The sequence below is a fragment of the Chiroxiphia lanceolata genome, chromosome 8 (assembly GCF_009829145.1).
Source record: "Chiroxiphia lanceolata isolate bChiLan1 chromosome 8, bChiLan1.pri, whole genome shotgun sequence".
Lineage (NCBI taxonomy): Eukaryota > Metazoa > Chordata > Aves > Passeriformes > Pipridae > Chiroxiphia > Chiroxiphia lanceolata.
The window spans coordinates 20,988,590-21,006,211 of NC_045644.1; the positions used below are offsets into that span (position 1 = coordinate 20,988,590).

Below are 17,622 nucleotides of genomic sequence, written 5' to 3' on the forward strand. Positions count from 1 at the left end.
GTTGAAGCCCCAGCTTCTGGAATCATGTGCTTCTGGGAGAGTCTCTGACTTAGTACTGGAAAAAAAGTCAGATATGTGATACTCCCAAAAACCTGTCCACCAGCAGGCAAGTGAAAAATGTTAGTACAAAAATGCTGCTATACTCTGTATGTGTGGGGACAGCAACTGGTTTATGCAGTTCAGGTGCCTGCGGTTTGCAGCGTCTCTAAAGCTGTGGCATTCCCAGGACCAACACAAGGAAAAGAGGGCAAGCAGCACTAAACAGCATCCATGGCTGGGGCACACACTGCAAGAGCAGTAAGCAATCCTCTGTTTGCAAAGGAAGAATAAAAGGACAAGATCTTATCCAGTCAGGACATGACCTGCTCTTTCTTTGACAGTAGTACAGAGGACGGTGACTAACATTAGATCTCTTCAGAGATATCTTCCGTTGGCACCTGCAGGCAGATCTGAATCACTTGCCTCACCTTCCTTGCAAGCCTTCTTTGCTGTCTCAGTCCCCTTACGCCAGCCCTGTCTGCAGCAGGCCGCAGTCAGCAGCAAGCAGGGATACTGACAGTGGCTATTTTGGTCCGAAGCTGGGATATGGAAGCTCCAAATCCTCCAGGCAGGATATTCAAGAGCAGTATTTTACCACTATAATCTGATACTGTGATAGCTGAATTGCCTTGTCTGCACAGACACTAGCCCCTCTCCCCTCCTTCCTCTGCAGAGGCATGTCTCCAGAGGGGCTGGCAGAGTAGCTAGACCAAGCTAAAATAGATTAGCAACTGCACAAACTTCTCTGCTAGCTGCTTCTGAACTCTCACTTCAAAATTCAGCCATTCCTTCAACAGCCCTCTCCCTACCTGAAACTACCTCCCCTATAAGAACAAGCTCCAAGTGGCTTTGGAGCCCAACGCCATGTGCTCCAGGCACCAGTGCCAATCTTCTCATCCCACAAAAAAAGCTATTTCTCAATCCCAAGGACAGACAAGGTTTGCAGGTCCCCAGATTTCGGTTAAATATGCTCGTCTTCTGCCAGATGAGTTTTTTGGGTGCCGGCTGTTAGCGTCAGTAGCCCTCTCTGGGGGCAGATGGGGGCACAGCCATTCCAGCTGGGTGCTAAGGGGCTTCACCACCACTCCAGCCCTCTTGGCAGAGAGCTGCCAGCAAAGGTACCAGGCTGGGGGGACAGGGAAAATATCCCTGTGCCGGGGCAGGAAGCAGATCAGCATTTCCTACTGTACCGGCTGCAGGCTGCGTCATGGGGAATTTTCTGGGAAAACAATGGCCCCTTCCTCCCTCTCAGGCCATGCCTGGCGACACTGACGCCCAGCCCACAGCTACATCAGCTGTCACCTCTGTGCCTGGGGCCAGCCACCAGCTCATGGTGTGGGCAGCTGCTGCCTCTTCACCATACACCAGGGATTGACATGGCTACCACCACTGGACCCATTTGTACCAGGAATTGGGATGTGGGACTCCAGGGAAATTCCCAGCTGTGAGTGAGGCAGATGGATAGACAGCCAGTCCAGGATGAGCCACCTCGATCAGCTAAGCTAGGGCTCATCCCATGAATCAGGGGCTCAAAACCATCTGGAAACCTGTGTGGCCTCGTGTGCCCTTGGGCAGGTTGGGGGTAGACTGGGGTGAGGGTGGGCTTTTGGAACCCTTCCAACCTGGAGTGACATGTCCAAGGCCATTCTGGCTGCTCTGACCTCACCATCACCATAAACAGGAAACTGGAGGCTTTTTGTACTCACTAAATAAACTAAACCAAGATGTGAGGGGGTCAGACAGCCTCTCCCGTTTAGTGGGGTTTCCTCTCCCCACAGCACAGCCTGAAGGCAGCCAGCAGGGCTGGAGCCTCAGAGGTGCTGGCTACTGCCCTGCTGCCACCACACCTACAAAACCCTCTCTCCCCTGCCTGCCCTCTGCCCCTTCCCAGACCATCTCGCTGCAGTCCTCAGAGGAAAGGCAGGCCAAATACAGAGCAGGGGGCTGCTTGAAGCCACCAAAAATTAGTTTCAGGTGTGGAGTAATGATTTGGAGACTGGCCAGCATAGTTATTTCCTAAAGCTCCAGCTCTTGGAATAGGGGGATTCACTCCGACCTCATGTTACAAATTAAAAAAAAAAAAATTAGCGCCCAGGCCCTGCAGTTGCAAGGAAAAGCAAAAGCCTCCACAGCCCCACAGAGCAGCTCCCCACCCGTGGAGCAGCTGAGTGAGCTGACAAAACCCACTGCCCCATATGGCCCCAGAAACGTGGGATATTTTTGCATCCCAAGTCAGAACCTGGAGGCTCAGGGCCGGCGATGCTGGATTGCACACCTCGAGAGCCATGCCAAAAGGAAACAAGATTAAACATCTCTCAGTATAAATGTTTACTCAGCCCTAAAAAGCAGGCCCCTGACCAAACCTCAGGGAGCAAGAGCATTCTGGTCCTGCTGGCAGTGAAGGAGAGCAAAGACCAGCAGGCAAACTCCAGCTCCATCCTTGCCCTTGCAAAGCCATCCATGGGCAAATGCTCATGCCCAGCAGGCGTGCTGGGGAGGGAGGCTGCTTGTGCCAAACATGCAGCAACAGCTCAGAAGAGGACATCTTCATGGCAAACTCTACCTCATGCTATGTTTCATCAGCTGTGATCACAAGTATTAAAAAGTGCCTTTACTTTCACCTCTCCCTCTGTTATTGTTTGGGGTTTTTCAGCTATGGAAAGATCTTTTGCAATGCTTTGAAATCTGATTAGAAATTAGGAAGGGTTTGGGGTTTTATTATTGTAGGGGGGTAAAACAACAAGACTGGCTTCCCACATCTTCTGCCTTCACGTCCCTAACACATTCCACACCCATGCAGTAACGCCTTTTAACCAAAACCAGCAGGTCGCGATATGCCAGCACAGTTCCCTGTCTGAAACACAGTGTTGTTACTTTATATACTTATTGCTTCATGCATTGCCCACACACGCACGACCTTATCAAAAGCCAAGTCAGCCACACACCCAGTTTCTATAGCCCCTGCCTTCTTCGTATCCAAGGAAATAAAATACATAAGATGGAAACAATGACATCACTCTGCAAGGATAAGGATGAGCATGGGACAGGCACTTCTAAGAAGTCTTGGGAAGACAGAAGTGGCTGTCTGACTCTCTCATCCTACAACTACCCTGATTCACCTTCAGAGCTCCTCCAGATACATGTCTGGAGGTTATTTCTCTTTTAAAAAACCAAACAACAAAACAATGGGCTTTCCTTGTGTTTGAAAGCCCATACTTTCTGGGGCTAAGAGAAGCTGATCTATCCATCTCAAACCAAGAGTTTTCACAGACATTCTTGAGAGCTGATGTTAATACCTGTGCCTTGCTGCAAACGGGGTATGTGGTCTTCAGGGAGCTGGACAAGTTTATCTGGAAATAGTTCTGGTGTTCACTGCCCTTGCAGATGGACTCTCAGCTCTTTCCTGCCATTAGCTCACTCAGCAAAAACAGAGACCTTCTCCCACAGAGCCCAGCTCTGAAAAGAGTCAGAGGGTATAGAGTTTTATTGTTTATTTTACCAAGTGGCAACACAGCCGTGCACACCAGTGCATGAGTCCAGAGCTTAATGCCTGGTCCAGGATCACCAGAGCACATGGCTGACTCTGAAAGGTATGCTGGTCTCTGGTCAGTATCATAAGCAATTAAAATTACCTTAGTCACGTAACTTGTTCTCTCTTGCTGAGATCACTTTTCTCAAGAAACATTATGCAGAGGGGAGAGGCAGACATGTTATTTTAATCTTTCCCACTGTGGTGAGGAAAAGTTCTTGATGGGAAAATGCCTGTGATGCGAGTGATTGCCCTTAGGAGCTGGGTGAGAAGGGCAAGTGAAATAACTCAGTAAATATACTAAGAAACCGTCATTTCCTTCCTCTAACGTTGCCATGGTCACACCAAAACAAAGCTGCCTCAGCTGCTGAGCCATCACCACCAACGAGCTGCTGCACCTTTTGATGAAATGCAATTTTGTCACTCTTATCTCAGTTTAAATTAATTTAGAAGGATAAGGATAATGGCAATGAAATAATAATAAAGCTGTATGGGCAAAGGTCAGCTTAGACAATGAAGTCAGTCTTTGGATTCAGAACTTTGGGGAATGCATGGGAGGTTGTAGAATGCCTTTTTGTTTTCCAAAGGCAAATAAAAGTATCTTGAACTTACATTCCAAGTAAGGGAAAACACTTCCACAGGGATGACACAGCATGTCACCAAATGTCAGCCTCCCAAAGGATTACAGAAGTAAAGAAATAGTCTGTTTCAAATTGGGTAAAAAGCGTGTAAGCAGTGATCTTTAAAGTGATCTAGCTAGTCATACAGTTCTTGAGACAAACTGAAAATTTTTTTGCAAGATCTAGTAACTGCACTGATAAAATAGGAAGACAAAAAGGAAGTGGACAAGCATGAGAAATCTTTTTTAAGACACCGAAGGTAGGAAAGGCAACATCAAACATTAATTCTAAGAAAGGTGGTAACATATCTGAATAACTACAGTCCAATTACGACACCAAAGGTTTAAAAGGTTGGTTTTTTTTTCCTTCAGCCTGAAGTAAGGCTATTCACATCATTATGTCTGCATTCAAAAGGCTACGTGTGAAGCCAGTGACAACCATTGTCAGAGGACCCTGGATCAGGACTTCATCGAACCCCTTGGACTTAGTGTATCCTATTTTGTTTGGTAAGTGAGTTAATAAGTGTTCTGCACAAGACTGATGCCAAGGAAAGCAAATATACTGTTTTCACTGGCCAGCAAGTTAAAAAAACCTGAACAGCTCAGCCCTGCCTTCGAAGATTCAGCTCTACTCACAGCTTCAACCAATCCTGTTGGAAAAATGAGATCAGCATCTTTGTGGTAAACTTCATAGCAGTTTGCCATGTTGGTATATATATGCACAGCATCTTCTGCCCTCTGCTACTGCTGATGTGCAGCAGGCCAGGCCAAAACCCCTGCCAATGCTGCAAAGACACAGCCCCACAGCAACTTGGCTGACACTTGCCACAATCTCTGACAGGAGTCAGCTGCTCTGCTGATTTCATGCTCCAAGCAGACAGACCTCACTACAAACCTTACCTGCTGCCCTCAGCTACTGAAAAAGGAAATGGGTATATTTAAAAGAAAAAAAGCCAAAGAACATCCCACCAAACAAAAAACCTAACACCTTAAAACTTGATGGCGTTCACACTTTTCTTTGGCACAGCAGATTAGGAGCTTGTGGTTTAGAGACATGATACGTGTCCCTCACACTGCTGAACTCCTCTGTTTGAATATGTGGCAGGCAATGCCCTTTAGAGGAAAGCCCAGTGCTCTGAACAACAGCAAGCCCCACTCACATAGGTAACTGCAAATGACTTTATTGGCTTAATTTTAAGGAAAGGAAGAAGAAAAGGCAAGACTTCTGTGGAATTTTGAATGTTCCTTTCACATTAGAAAATAACTTTTCTAGTATCAGCCATCAGGAGGGGTCAAAGCCTAATTTTCAGGCAACAGTTGATTCTTAGTACAACAGTAAGACAAGGGTCACTGATCAGAGAGCCTTGTAACAGGAATCTCTCTATAGTCAGTTTTGCATCAAATTCTGCTCAAATCAGTTACAGGTTGTTACCATCAAATTCAGTTGTGCCATACTTACAAACTAGCAGTATTAGGATATCTATCCAATGGCCAGAGCTAGAGAACTAGGACTGAGGTTAGGATTTAGGAGGGGATGTGCTCCACCACCAGCATTATTACTAAATCCTGACTAGCCTGACCTTCATGATGCCCTTTAACTGGACTTTCAAAAATCAGGGCAAGACTAGAGTTAAGGTTGGTCTTTCTCACCCATGTTTCTTAGTTGCAGTAAAATCCCTGAAAGAGTCCAGGGCTGATTCACATACAAATACACCACACAAAAGGCAGCTGACTAAAGGAAAGCCATTGACTAGGGTTAAAACTGCCACAGGAAGTGAATTTAAGAGGTGGCATCAGTTAATTATAATAGCTTATGTTTAGTACTTGACCAGCAGCGGATATCCATTCAGTGACCCAGGCTGGACTGGGGAAAAAAGTGCAGTGGTGGGGCAGCAAGTGACAGGAGGGCTGCAGCAGCAGGTTTCTTGTTGAAGTTAACTAAACTTAGTGAGCTGTTTTAATTTCCTTCTTGAGGCATGTGTTGTGCCCTATGTTTAATTTTGGTGCATTTCGCTAAATTCTGGTTAATGGCTGAGTTGGGAAATTGGTCTCTAGGATTGAGTCTCCTGCTGAATTAAATGACAGCCCTCTGCAGCCTTGAAGTAAAGCGTTAGTGCAGACTCTGCCCCACTACTTTGGCAAGAAACAGCCTCCAAGACTCAAGGCTGAAGCAGAGCATTTCAAGAACTTGGGCAGCAGAAGAGAGACCAGATCTCAGCTCAACAGTGTCACAGACAGGTGTCACCACACGGCCCCAGCTCAAACTAAGTCCAAATGGTTGTCTCACACCGTGCCTTGGCTGAGTTATGAAATACCTGGAGAATGCTGCACTGAATTCTCAAGCCAAGCAACACAGAGCAGCTTGATGTGAAAGGGAGCATGGACAGATCCCAGGCCAAGGTCTGGGCAGGGTGTTGCTGCACATGTGCTGCTTTAGTTTCAGGTTCTTTCCAACCCAAACATCAATATTAGAGCTTAATTAATTGCAGAGTCAAACTAGTTGTATAATCTACTTATTTTGCTAGAAAGACCCACAGAAGATGTGTGCTAGGGCCAGAATCCATGTCACTGCCCCCGTAAAAATCCATAGGAATGCCACTGATTTTAGTGTAGTTATTAAAGATTTTTGCAGTGTAATCCTCTAAATCTAGTCCAGGTGATGCCCTTGCACAGATCACTGTTTTTACTGCATTTACTTGACAGAGGCAGCAGACCATCAAAGCAAGGCTGTCAACAGGTTACAACTCCAACCTCCTAGACAGAGGCTGCAAGATCTGCCACACAGATAAAAATGTAACCGGATGGAGTATTTCTCTTCCACTTCCTCCACAGTTAGACTGCTAGTAAGAGAAAAAAATCCAAACCAACAGAAAACACTGTAAGACTGAATAATATTCCTTGCCTCTCAAGACTTTTCTACCTATGAAAATCAACTGGTTTAGCATAGTAGCAATGACTTATTGAGCCACAGCTCTACAGTGCTTTTTGTGCCTCACGGTAGGTGCGAGCACACAGATGGCAGAGGATGCCCCTGACCCACGCACCTTACCCCTGGCAAGGTAACTGACTCGCTCTTACAGCAGCAGGCTTCTCACCTGGGAAGGAGTCTGTCTCTCAAGGTTTCCAAGGGCCACATGATTCCTCGACGGTATGGGGCATGGTGCTATCCCCAACAGGATCAATGGAATGACACATGCTCAGCTCCTTGGAGGATCAGGCCAGGAACTGCTCTTACAGGAGCAGGCAGGAACAAGAGCATACAGTTACTCCATCACTTACCTGTGGCTCAGAGGCCAGATTCATCTTATAAGGATGCGTCTTTCCCTCCTCGTTTACAAGTGGTGACCAGACTTTTGCCTCTGTTCTGCAACATAAAAATTTTGAATAGTTAATCTGTTTTCATCAGTGAGAATCACTGCTGTTATTAAAAGACTCAAAGTTCACCAACTTCTCAAACATTTCCTCAGTCTCTTCTATATAGCACTATCCCCACTAGGAGGGATGTAGACAGCCTCATTTTAGGCACATAAAGCAGATGACTTAGATACGTTGCATGAGATCCTTGGAGAAAGACAAGATCTCAGCAGTGACTGTCCTGGTTTACCCTTTGTGACTCTATGGGCTCCAACCCAGGCAGTCAACTTGGGGATTACCCAACAGCAGAAGCTGGGGATATTTCTTAGATGCAGATCCTTTAATTAAGTGAGAAAATAAAGACTGCTGTGTGTTTCAGCTTTTACAGGTAGTCAGGGAGAGGAACAATTCTTGTTTGTATTGGCTATATAGAGAACATTTTGTTCTTTAAGTTAAACTGCCTTAGATAAACTAGAAATACTTTTTGGTTTGAGTCTCCAGAATTTTCTTCTTATTTATACAGTGGTATCCATGATGAACTAACAGAGGTTTTTGGGAATTACAAAAAAAAAGAAAAAAAAAAGAAGGATCCAAGCTTGCAATGGGACTAAGAACTGAAATGACATCATGTGTTAGAGAAAGTCTACATAACCTTTACTAATCTGTGGTCTGACCCAATTACTCACAGCAGCCTGAAACATAAGTCACGTTCTGCAACTAAAACCAACTGCTTTTACCATAATCATTTTGGAATTTTGCTATGTCCCAAAGAATGACAAACAAGTAGGGAGGAAGAAGCAGAGTGGTTAGATTTGTTTGAGACACTCTGCAGGAAACATATGCTATGTACATTTCTCTGAAGTACAGACAGTAGTTAGCATCTCAAATGGACTAAAAAGTGCAACTTTTCCCGAACTTTTTAATAGTAGGGAATGAGTGATTGCAGTATTGCTGAATGAAAAGCGTTGTTCAATGCTAAACATTGCATCATGCAGCAACCAGATGCCTGATAAACTCTTAGGATGAAGTTTGAAAATCATGTCCTGTTTTGACAGGAGCCCCTTCTGGGATCTGAAACTGTAGATAGATGTACTTCCCAGACATTTGTAGATCCAGGACCAGTTATAATTTAAGTACTGAGTTAGCAAAATAGGAATTAACGGGATAACTGGAAAGAGACTTTCCAGTTAAAGAAAGAGACTAGAAACAGAAGACACATAAAACTGACAAGGATGGAGAAACAGGGTATAGAGCTACCCAGGATAAATTCAGTCTGGTCTGCACCACTACTCTAAAAGCCCTCCAAAGTCACAACATTTTTTAAAGAGCCCAGTCTCATCTGTAATGCACATATATATATATATATATCCCAGACATTTGCTGCATAAATAGTATCTTAATACTTGTATCCAGAAGGCAGTTCAGTGGGAGGAGATGGGAGGCACCATTCTCACTCAGGGAAAAGTTTTACTGACCTGATATTGTCTTTATTACACTCTGGACTTTATATAGAAGAAACCTGAACAAAGTCTGCTGTGCTGTATCTCCTTTCACAGGAAAGTACAGTCACACAGGTCACACCACATATCTTTTACAAGCATTCAGGTATAGCAAATCTTTGAGTCCAAGCTATTGCATCCTGCTGTGCTGATACCTGACAACCTATGCCACCCAAATCCTGGTGTCTGGCAAGGTGGGGCACACACAGACTAACAAGTATTGAGTATTGAGTAATAGCTGCATGGAATCAGATCTATGCCAATCTGATCATCTTGTTGCAACAGCTGCTGTTACTGGATGCACAGTATGCCCCATGTGAATACAAAACAACCATTCTCTCCTTGGTTCTAGTAACCTGTGCTTTAGGGTACCTGAGAAACCAGCAGTTTTATCCAGATTATGGCTATCAAGCATCACAAAGTCACAGCCATCTCTAGGATGGTTGTATTTTGTACCAGATGGCTGTATTTGTACATAGGGGAGCAGCCTGTTGACCGATACAAAGCCTTATTCCTTGGAAGTGTCTGGAGATCATGTGTGACCAAGTTTCATCTCCTTTGAAACAACAGGGGATACAGTAAAGTATATGGAAATCAAACACCCTGCCAGTCAGGCTCTAAGTAAGTGGACATCAGCTGAAGATGAAAGAGCAGCTCAGAAAGCATTAAACACTTCAGCTGTTTTCTAGCATGAGCATCTCTGTGCCAGTTCTCACAGCAGCGACCCAAGAACTTTTGAGGCAGTGTTTTCTTTTACAGCAGTTTAATATTATCAGCTTTCAGAAGCACCAGAAGGTTTTATTCAGACTGAAAAAATTAAGCCTGGAGCAGGCCAATGTATGAATACAGAACAGAAATTTCCCCCTAGGCACTTGCTTTCCCCCCACTGCCCCTCACTCAGTGAGTTTAAGGCGACACAGCATGTTGGTCTCCAGTGTAGGGGAGGCAGCTATGGCCAACTACTGCAGCCAACGGGTTTTTGACTAGATTCTTCTCCCTTACTTATTAACAAGACAAATAGCTCAAGTCTGTGTCCCAGCCTGCTGCCATTCTGATCTGTCACTGGATATAAATGGAAGCAGCAAGATCACTCCAAGCTCTACTTTCAATCCAGTTTAAAAAGTTATCCAAATAGAAAGGTTAAATAGCCCATGCATCTGCCCCTCTAAAGCAGGGAAGATAAAGTTTCCCTTTGTCTTCAAAACAGCTGCAGCAGAGCCCCTTGGCCACTCTCAACAGCCCATTTATGGCCCCTGTAAAGCCGCAAAGAGGAGACAGCTTTGCTCCCCCCAGCTTTACCAAGCAGGCCTTTCAAGGCATGTGGTCCTTCCCACAGCACTGCCTGTGGAGCCCACAGCCTGTAGGTTTTAGGTAGGACCACTATGGTCCCAGTTCTCAGCAAGGGTTTCCTGGCTCTGCTCCTGGTGTCAATACCTGTAATTCTACTGAAGTGGTGGCAGAAGGAAGAAAAATAGCACCTAGAAGTTGACCTTATGTCCCACTGCTGACCCAGGGCTTATTTTCTGCAGCGCTGGGAAGTGTGGGCACCACAGCAGGGCAGATTAGACTCACCATGTTTGCATCTTATCTATATGTTTTCACATCTTATTTATATGAAGCAGGGAACAGGCATCAGAGTAGACAGCCAAACCCAAACTTGGTAACAGTGCTTTCAGTTTGCAGCAGGTTGCTACTGGTAATGGCTTTCTTGAGGATTTTTTCCCAAACTTGGGGGAGAGGACCTCCAGTGGAAGGCCTGGATGTCCCAACAGCCTGCTGGGGAATCCTACTCTGTCTAGTGAAAGCCAGCAGGCTTCAGCATCCTTACTGTAGCTCAGAGACTCCTGATAAACTGATGATTTATTTTATAATATGGTTTCTAATGCATATTCTTTCAAATGAGACTCCAGCAGAGAGCAATGCTCAAACAGTGCAGAGAAGACTAAAACATGACACAAACAGGCCTGAGAATTAGTGTCAAGCAAATTAATTGCAGGCACGTAGATATATAAACATTTTCATATTTGGAGTTTACATTTACATGCTGTTTCCTTACTACAGGATAGAGAGTTACCAAGACAGGGCCAGGGAATAAGCCATGCATTTGATGTTTTATCCAGACAGAAACCAAGACCCAAGTTTAGAAAGAAATTTCTCCCATGCTAGTTTGGATGGGGAGGTACTGGTAGCAAGAGGAGGAAGGAAACTGCATGCAAGTCAAGGCAGGAATCTGGAGAGGTATTTATGAAACACAACCTTTTTCAAGCAACTTGGCTTCAACACAGTGTAACAGAAGCATCACAAGAGCCTAGATTTTGCTAGCAGTGCTTTGTGTGCAAAGTTGGGCCATATCTTCAAGGGAAAATTCAGAGCTGGAAAACGAGGGTCTAGTTCTGTGTGCCAGAAACTATGTAATTTCCATAAAGAAGAAAGGCACACCTACATTCCCATTTCAAACACTAGGATGGACACAGCTAAGAAACCAAAGTAGAGAATAAACCTCAAAAGACCGAGAAGTTTCTTGTGCAACACAAAATCTGTTAGCTGAAAAATGAGCAAAGACGTAAAGAATTTATCTTTCACCAATCCCATCCCCAGAATTTTAGACAGGCATTTTAAAAATGTTTACAAACTAACTACAAGAGCTCTCAGGCTAGCAGGAGGATACCTTTTAATGAGCCTTTAGCTGCAACAGCTGAAAAATACATGCTCTTGGCTCTAAACACGAGAAGTCACCTTTAGCAACAACCCACTAATAGACATATTCACTTTGCAAGTAGAACTGTACTCAGGCTGCATGCAGTCCACTGTCAATTCAAACAGCACTGATAGTCACAACTCCCCAGAGACAGGAGGCCCCAAATGCATTTCTCCATGCATGGCCCTCTTGCATTTCAGGTGTCTCTTCACACAACCACTAAAAACAAAAAGGCAACTCCAGTTCACAGAAGAAGCAACAGAAGTTTATTACAAGCAAGTTCATTACAGAGCTACAAAAGATAAGCACACACCTGACACTCAGGCTCACACTGCTCTTCCACTAGCCAGCTGCAGAGTTAACTATTTTTACCTTGCCAAACAGGCTGTAAAATGCCAACAAATACCTATCTTGACTTGCCAAAATCACTCTGAATGTGCCAGCTGTTAGTAAAAGCTGCTGGCATGCACCCAGGAGGACTGGGAGCACCACACTGGCCATGGAGAGGTTTGTGAGCAGCCACTCAGGGTCAGGCAACCTGCATGCCCTTATATAGCTGCACAGTGAGCAGCTGGTTTTTCCCAGGGCCAGAAGAATTATTAGTAAGATGACAGAAACTGGAAAACTCTCCTTGGCAGGGAAGCAAAAAAGCAAACCTAAATGAGTCAATGGATTCCACGAACTTCCTAGAACACAAATTTGAGCCTATTGTGGCTTCGTGCAACTCGTTCCCACAGCTCAGACCTGGGAACACATGGAGCAAGCAAGAGCACAACTGAACCTACTGAACGAAACGTAGAGGGCAACACACACTGCTCTCTTCTTCTTCATAAGCATCTACATATGATCCTGCCTGACAACGCATTTAACATGTGCTGGTAGCAGATCTGACTTCCCTAATCCCAGCACGTTTCAAAGAACAAATACATAGCTTCACTCCTTGGCAGAACTTTTAGCAAATTAAAAGACTGTTTTGCAAACAAAAAAGGTGCATTAATATATTATAAGCTGGCAGAAGAGCTGCAGAAAAACAGCTTGAAATTTGAGGAAAATGACAGTAGGAGCAGAACAAGAGATTACATGTTTGCAATCCCTTTTCACAAATATTCCTCTCTTATTACCACCCCCAAACTGCCTCCAGACATAAAGGGAAGGACAGACCCACTATAGGAACACTTCTTTTTTTGTTGGAAAAAAAAGATCACCGTATAAATACATACTTTACCTTTGAGTTGCCTCAGGGCTGCACAGCTTTACCACCCATCTGGTGACTATAGCCACAGGCAAAGAGCCATTTGTTTCAGAAATAATTTTCACCTGTGCTGCAATGAATATTTGTCTGCTTCTGTACATCTGCAGCTACAGTAGAGCTCTGTGTCAAATTCATCATGAGCATTTCCACCAACACTGGTTATGCCTGGATCTTTGGCTACCAGGTCTGTTTTGTGGTAGTATTTGTTCCTCCTGCACCTTCCTTTCTTTGAATGTTCTTTGTAAGAACAAGTGTCTTACCCAAAACACACTATATTTCCAATGGAGGGTGATACCTTTCTCCAATCTGTTGGACACGTTGCTGCTTATCCCCATTAATGGAGTGCAGCAGCCTGGGATAAAACTTTGCTCAACCGTAAAATGTCAGTGCAGCGACATACACACTCTATTTGTAAAAAAAAAAAAAAAAAAGAAAAGAAAAGGAAAAAGAAGAGATCCCAAACTTCATTATTCTCATGAATGAGAAAGGCTCTAAAATCTCTCTGAATTTCTCAGTTTAGCAACCAGGTGGGCTTGAGTTGACTGAAGCATACTGTCTTGAGCTTGATTTTATATTGTTGAAGACAATAATGGAACCTTTACTTTGGTTCCTTGGAAACTACATTTCTCTAAGCACTCTCTGTCCTGAAACAAAAAGCAAAAGGAATGAACAAACACAGGCTCAGAAAATAGCAGGGAGCTGCCCAACAGTAAGTTCAGCAGGAATTTGGTATATGCACCAACATTGTTGAACACCCACTTTGGAGGCAGAAAACAGACCTTTCCAACTCTGTTCACACATCAAACAGCAAAGCACCTGGCAGTGCCACTTAAAAAAAAGAGTATTCAGAGAAAGCAATTTGTGACTGAGTTTTAAATCCTAGGAAATTAAGAGATTTGCATCCTTGGGTGAAAAAGCAGACCAGGCATGTTTTTTTCAGCTACAAATTTGATCCATTTTTAATGGTGACATGTGTTAAGACTGGATTTCCTGCCTACAATCTGTTTTGAAATATTTTTCGACTGTTACCATCGTTAAGAAAAATACTGAAACAGGAAACATTGGAATGCTGTTGATATACACAATCAAGTATACAGTGCAAACAGCATTTCCTTTACCAGAAGTGTTTAAGTCCTTTCAATTCTCTATAATTACACTTCTCTTAAATAATCATTAGTACAGCCAAACATGAAGACATCTTAACTGCTTGACTACCATTAAAAGAGAAGAGGATTGCCTATTTGGAGTACAAACGCTTAAAGTTTTTTTTGGTTCACAGAAGAGTCAAAGAAAAAGATAAGCATAGTACAATACTTCCATAAAATACTCTCCTAGCCTCCAGTTACTTGCAGCTTAAAGGCTTTCTGCAGCAGAGATATTCCATTGTATGTACCAACCTTTATAGATTTGTCTACCATTAATTCACCCACCAGGCTCTTGAAACCACATACTTTTCACATTCACAGCACAGTCACATATGAAGTCTCCACTGTCATGATGGTGGTGATCCTTTGGTGGAACTGAAACACCTGATGTGATCTCAGACCTATGTCTAAAATCTCATCTGGCACAACCTTGCTGCCACTCTGACTGCAGGTCAGAGAACATTTAGCTTGGGTAATCATTTACATGAGTAAACATTTAAAATTCATCAGCTAGCAATTTAAAAATCACTAAGGATTTATGCTTTCACAAGACATCTCTACAACAATGAGTAGAAAAGAAGGACTGGAAGACTTTTCACTCCAGAAAACCTGGCCCAGCTGGGCACATCCTCAGTGTATGATGCTCCAGCCCACAGAGCTGCTGTCCTGTCAGACCAATGGTCCATACCAGCATAGCTCCTTGTATAACTAAATCAGGTAACAAGCTACAACTGCACAGCATGGAGACCAGACCCTAGAGTTGGTGATGTTGAAGTGCAAATTATATACTTTCCATTTCATACTCAGCCAACTACTTACAGAGCTACTCTGACCACTGAGTACAGCTGCGTTTAGGACAATGCAGTGGAGTGGGAGCTAGAAGGAGACAGCTGGGCACTAGGGATAAAATATTCTCAAAAGAGTACAACCAGGATAGATAACATGATGCACACAGATTTTATATAGAGCAGTGGCAAGTGGTCAGATCATTGCTTTCACATCCTTGCAGTCTTGATACTCTTCTTGGCTACTCTGTCATCAATACTCGGCGATCACTACAGCAGCAGAAGAGCCAGCACACGCTCATGCTACCTCCCTGAAAGGAGGTCATGAAAGAGTTGAGCTGTGCAAACTCAAAGCCCCTGCACAGTTTTACACAGCTGCATATCCAGCTAGAAATCTCTCCCTGGGCAGCTTCCACACCCAAAGCCAATGAAATGTGCATGGGGTAGCTATAAAGTTAATGACTTTGTAATTAACATTAGCAAACACATTTTACAGACTCAATGATCTGTAAGAGTGAACTTGCCTGCAGGCTGAAAGAGCCCTTGCTACCCTTTCTCTCTCCCAGCCAGAACCACATGGCAATCGTTTGTCAAGTCAAACAGCTGGATATTTCGGAGAGGAAAAGAAGCACTCCTTTGCAGCCTTACCGGCTGCCAAATTCGAGGCCAGTATGAGAAATTCTGGGGTTAACAGGCCACTGCAAAGCTCACCATCCATTCACACTGCCTGCACTGTGATCTGCTCTTCCCTCTGTGAATTCCCTCAATGAACCGTCAGGCTTTTTTTGGCCAAGACCCATCGCTTCTTCCTGAACTGGAAAATGCCTCATGAACTCCTGGCATTGTCCAAGCTACGGTAAAAGACTTCTGTCTATCACAGAAAAGCACTGAACAACTGAACCACTGTGTCACTTAAGGCATGCTTTTGCACTCCTTTTGAAGGCACTTCCTCTGCATCTGCCCTGAAACTGATGGATGATCACTCTGGGGGAAGGTAGGCATGGGAAAAACCTCACTCCAGATGCCAACACTGTATCTACCATCTGACTTTGAGAAGTGCTGGCACCCATGGCTGTAATTCAAACCAAAAGGAAGGATAAATCCCCAGCATCCTCAAAAAACAAAAACATAAAACCCAAAAAGCAGGCTCCAGTTCTTTTAAGCAGCAACAGGTCAATGCAAAGCAGACCCCTGCCTTCCCATCTCCATTTCCTCTCTTTACAAAGATGGTCCAAAAATAAAGCTTGGCTAGGGAAAAGAATGAAGCTGTCCATTTCTCTGCAGTTCAAGATGGTGGGAAGGCTGAAGTCAGCCTGTGCTCTACACTAGTGACAGAGATTGTGGCTCAGCTGCCAGCTTCCTTTACTTTTTCAGGACTTGGAGAGACTGATGCCTAACAGTCTTGCTGCACCCTGGGTTGTCACTGTTTAGCACTGACAGTGCTGTTTGATCAAGAGGCTTCACAACGTACATTTCTGAGTCTCTCTGTGCCAGAAACCGGGCAATTAATCACTTGGAACAACACACAACCATATATTTTAACTGCTAAATCAGTGCAACAGGAAGGAAGGTCATCTTGTACCTCCTCTGCTATGAGTGAAGTTTTCATGAGACCATCTTTGATTTCTTGCTGTCAGGAGCCACAGAATAAGCTGAGATACTCTGCCACAATCAGCCAATTCCTCACTTGAAAGGTTGCTTTTGTAAGGTCAAGTGCAGCAAATGCAAGCAGCATTAGGATTAAAGGATGAAATGCAGTTCCCTCTTGCTAGCCAGCACCTGCCAGACAGAGCACTAAGAGGTCAAATTAAACCACCCAGAGGGGTCTACTGTCAAACCAAAACACAGCTACTGCCCACCCTGCAACCCTCCCTCTATGCATCCTCAGCCTTGCTCAGCAACGTACCTGCTGACTGTCAGAGTGAGTTCGTCTGTGCAACCCTTGATTTTGTTCTGAGCCTCAAGGTGTGTCATGTTATCCGTGTTCACTCCATCAATGGCTATGATCTGGTCTCCTATACACAAGTTGGCTATTGCAGCTTTGCTACCTGGAGTCACCTAAGGGAAAACAAAAAAAGTAAATGGGCTTTCCAATGAGGAGCTTTCCACAGCAACATCTGAAAAACAGTTGGACAAGTTGTGGTTTCTCTCACTGGTACCTGTAAGCAAAGAGGTGAAAACTAAAGTAAATTCTCAGCAGAAATCTATCTGGGTCTATTAGATACTCCTCAGCAATAGTTAGCAGTAGGACTCTTTTTTTGTTGGTTTTTTTTTGTCACCCACAGATAGAAATTTGGAGAGGGAACAACAGGTAAATTGAAAAAAAATCATATTTTCACTCAAGGCAATTGATTTCATGCTAGAGAGCAAGATCATCCAGAAAGCAACTGTCTGCTGGACAGAGAAGGGCTCTGTGGAACAAGGTGTTGAGCACAGCCAGAAGTCCAAGCCTCTAAGAACAGAGGTGACAGAAAAGTATCAGACTCACTGCAATACAGTCAGTGCCAATCACAAACACCTTTGCCTGCATCACAATCTCATCTGTTTCCTTCCCTGGAAGAAAAGTTTGGGCTCAAGATTTTGGATTGCTTTTTTAGTTGTAATAAACTGGTTTTGCCCAGGAACAGGTGCAACACACACTCACTGACTTCAGCAAGATCAATCCCAAAGCAGTGAACGATCTAATGAGCAGAATGGAAGGG

General features: G+C 44.2%; 1 protein-coding gene across 1 annotated transcript in view; it reads right to left on the reverse strand.

Moving 5' to 3' along the window:
- PDLIM1 (PDZ and LIM domain 1) overlaps positions 1-17,622 on the reverse strand; it is a 44,159-nt gene that overhangs the window by 14,756 nt on the left and 11,781 nt on the right. Inside the window, exons 2-3 of the mRNA XM_032694749.1 lie at positions 16,827-16,978; positions 7,467-7,551 (exon numbers count right to left, since the gene is read on the reverse strand). Of these exons, the coding sequence (XP_032550640.1) occupies positions 7,467-7,551; positions 16,827-16,978 (237 nt within the window). The remainder of the gene's footprint in view (positions 1-7,466; positions 7,552-16,826; positions 16,979-17,622) is intronic.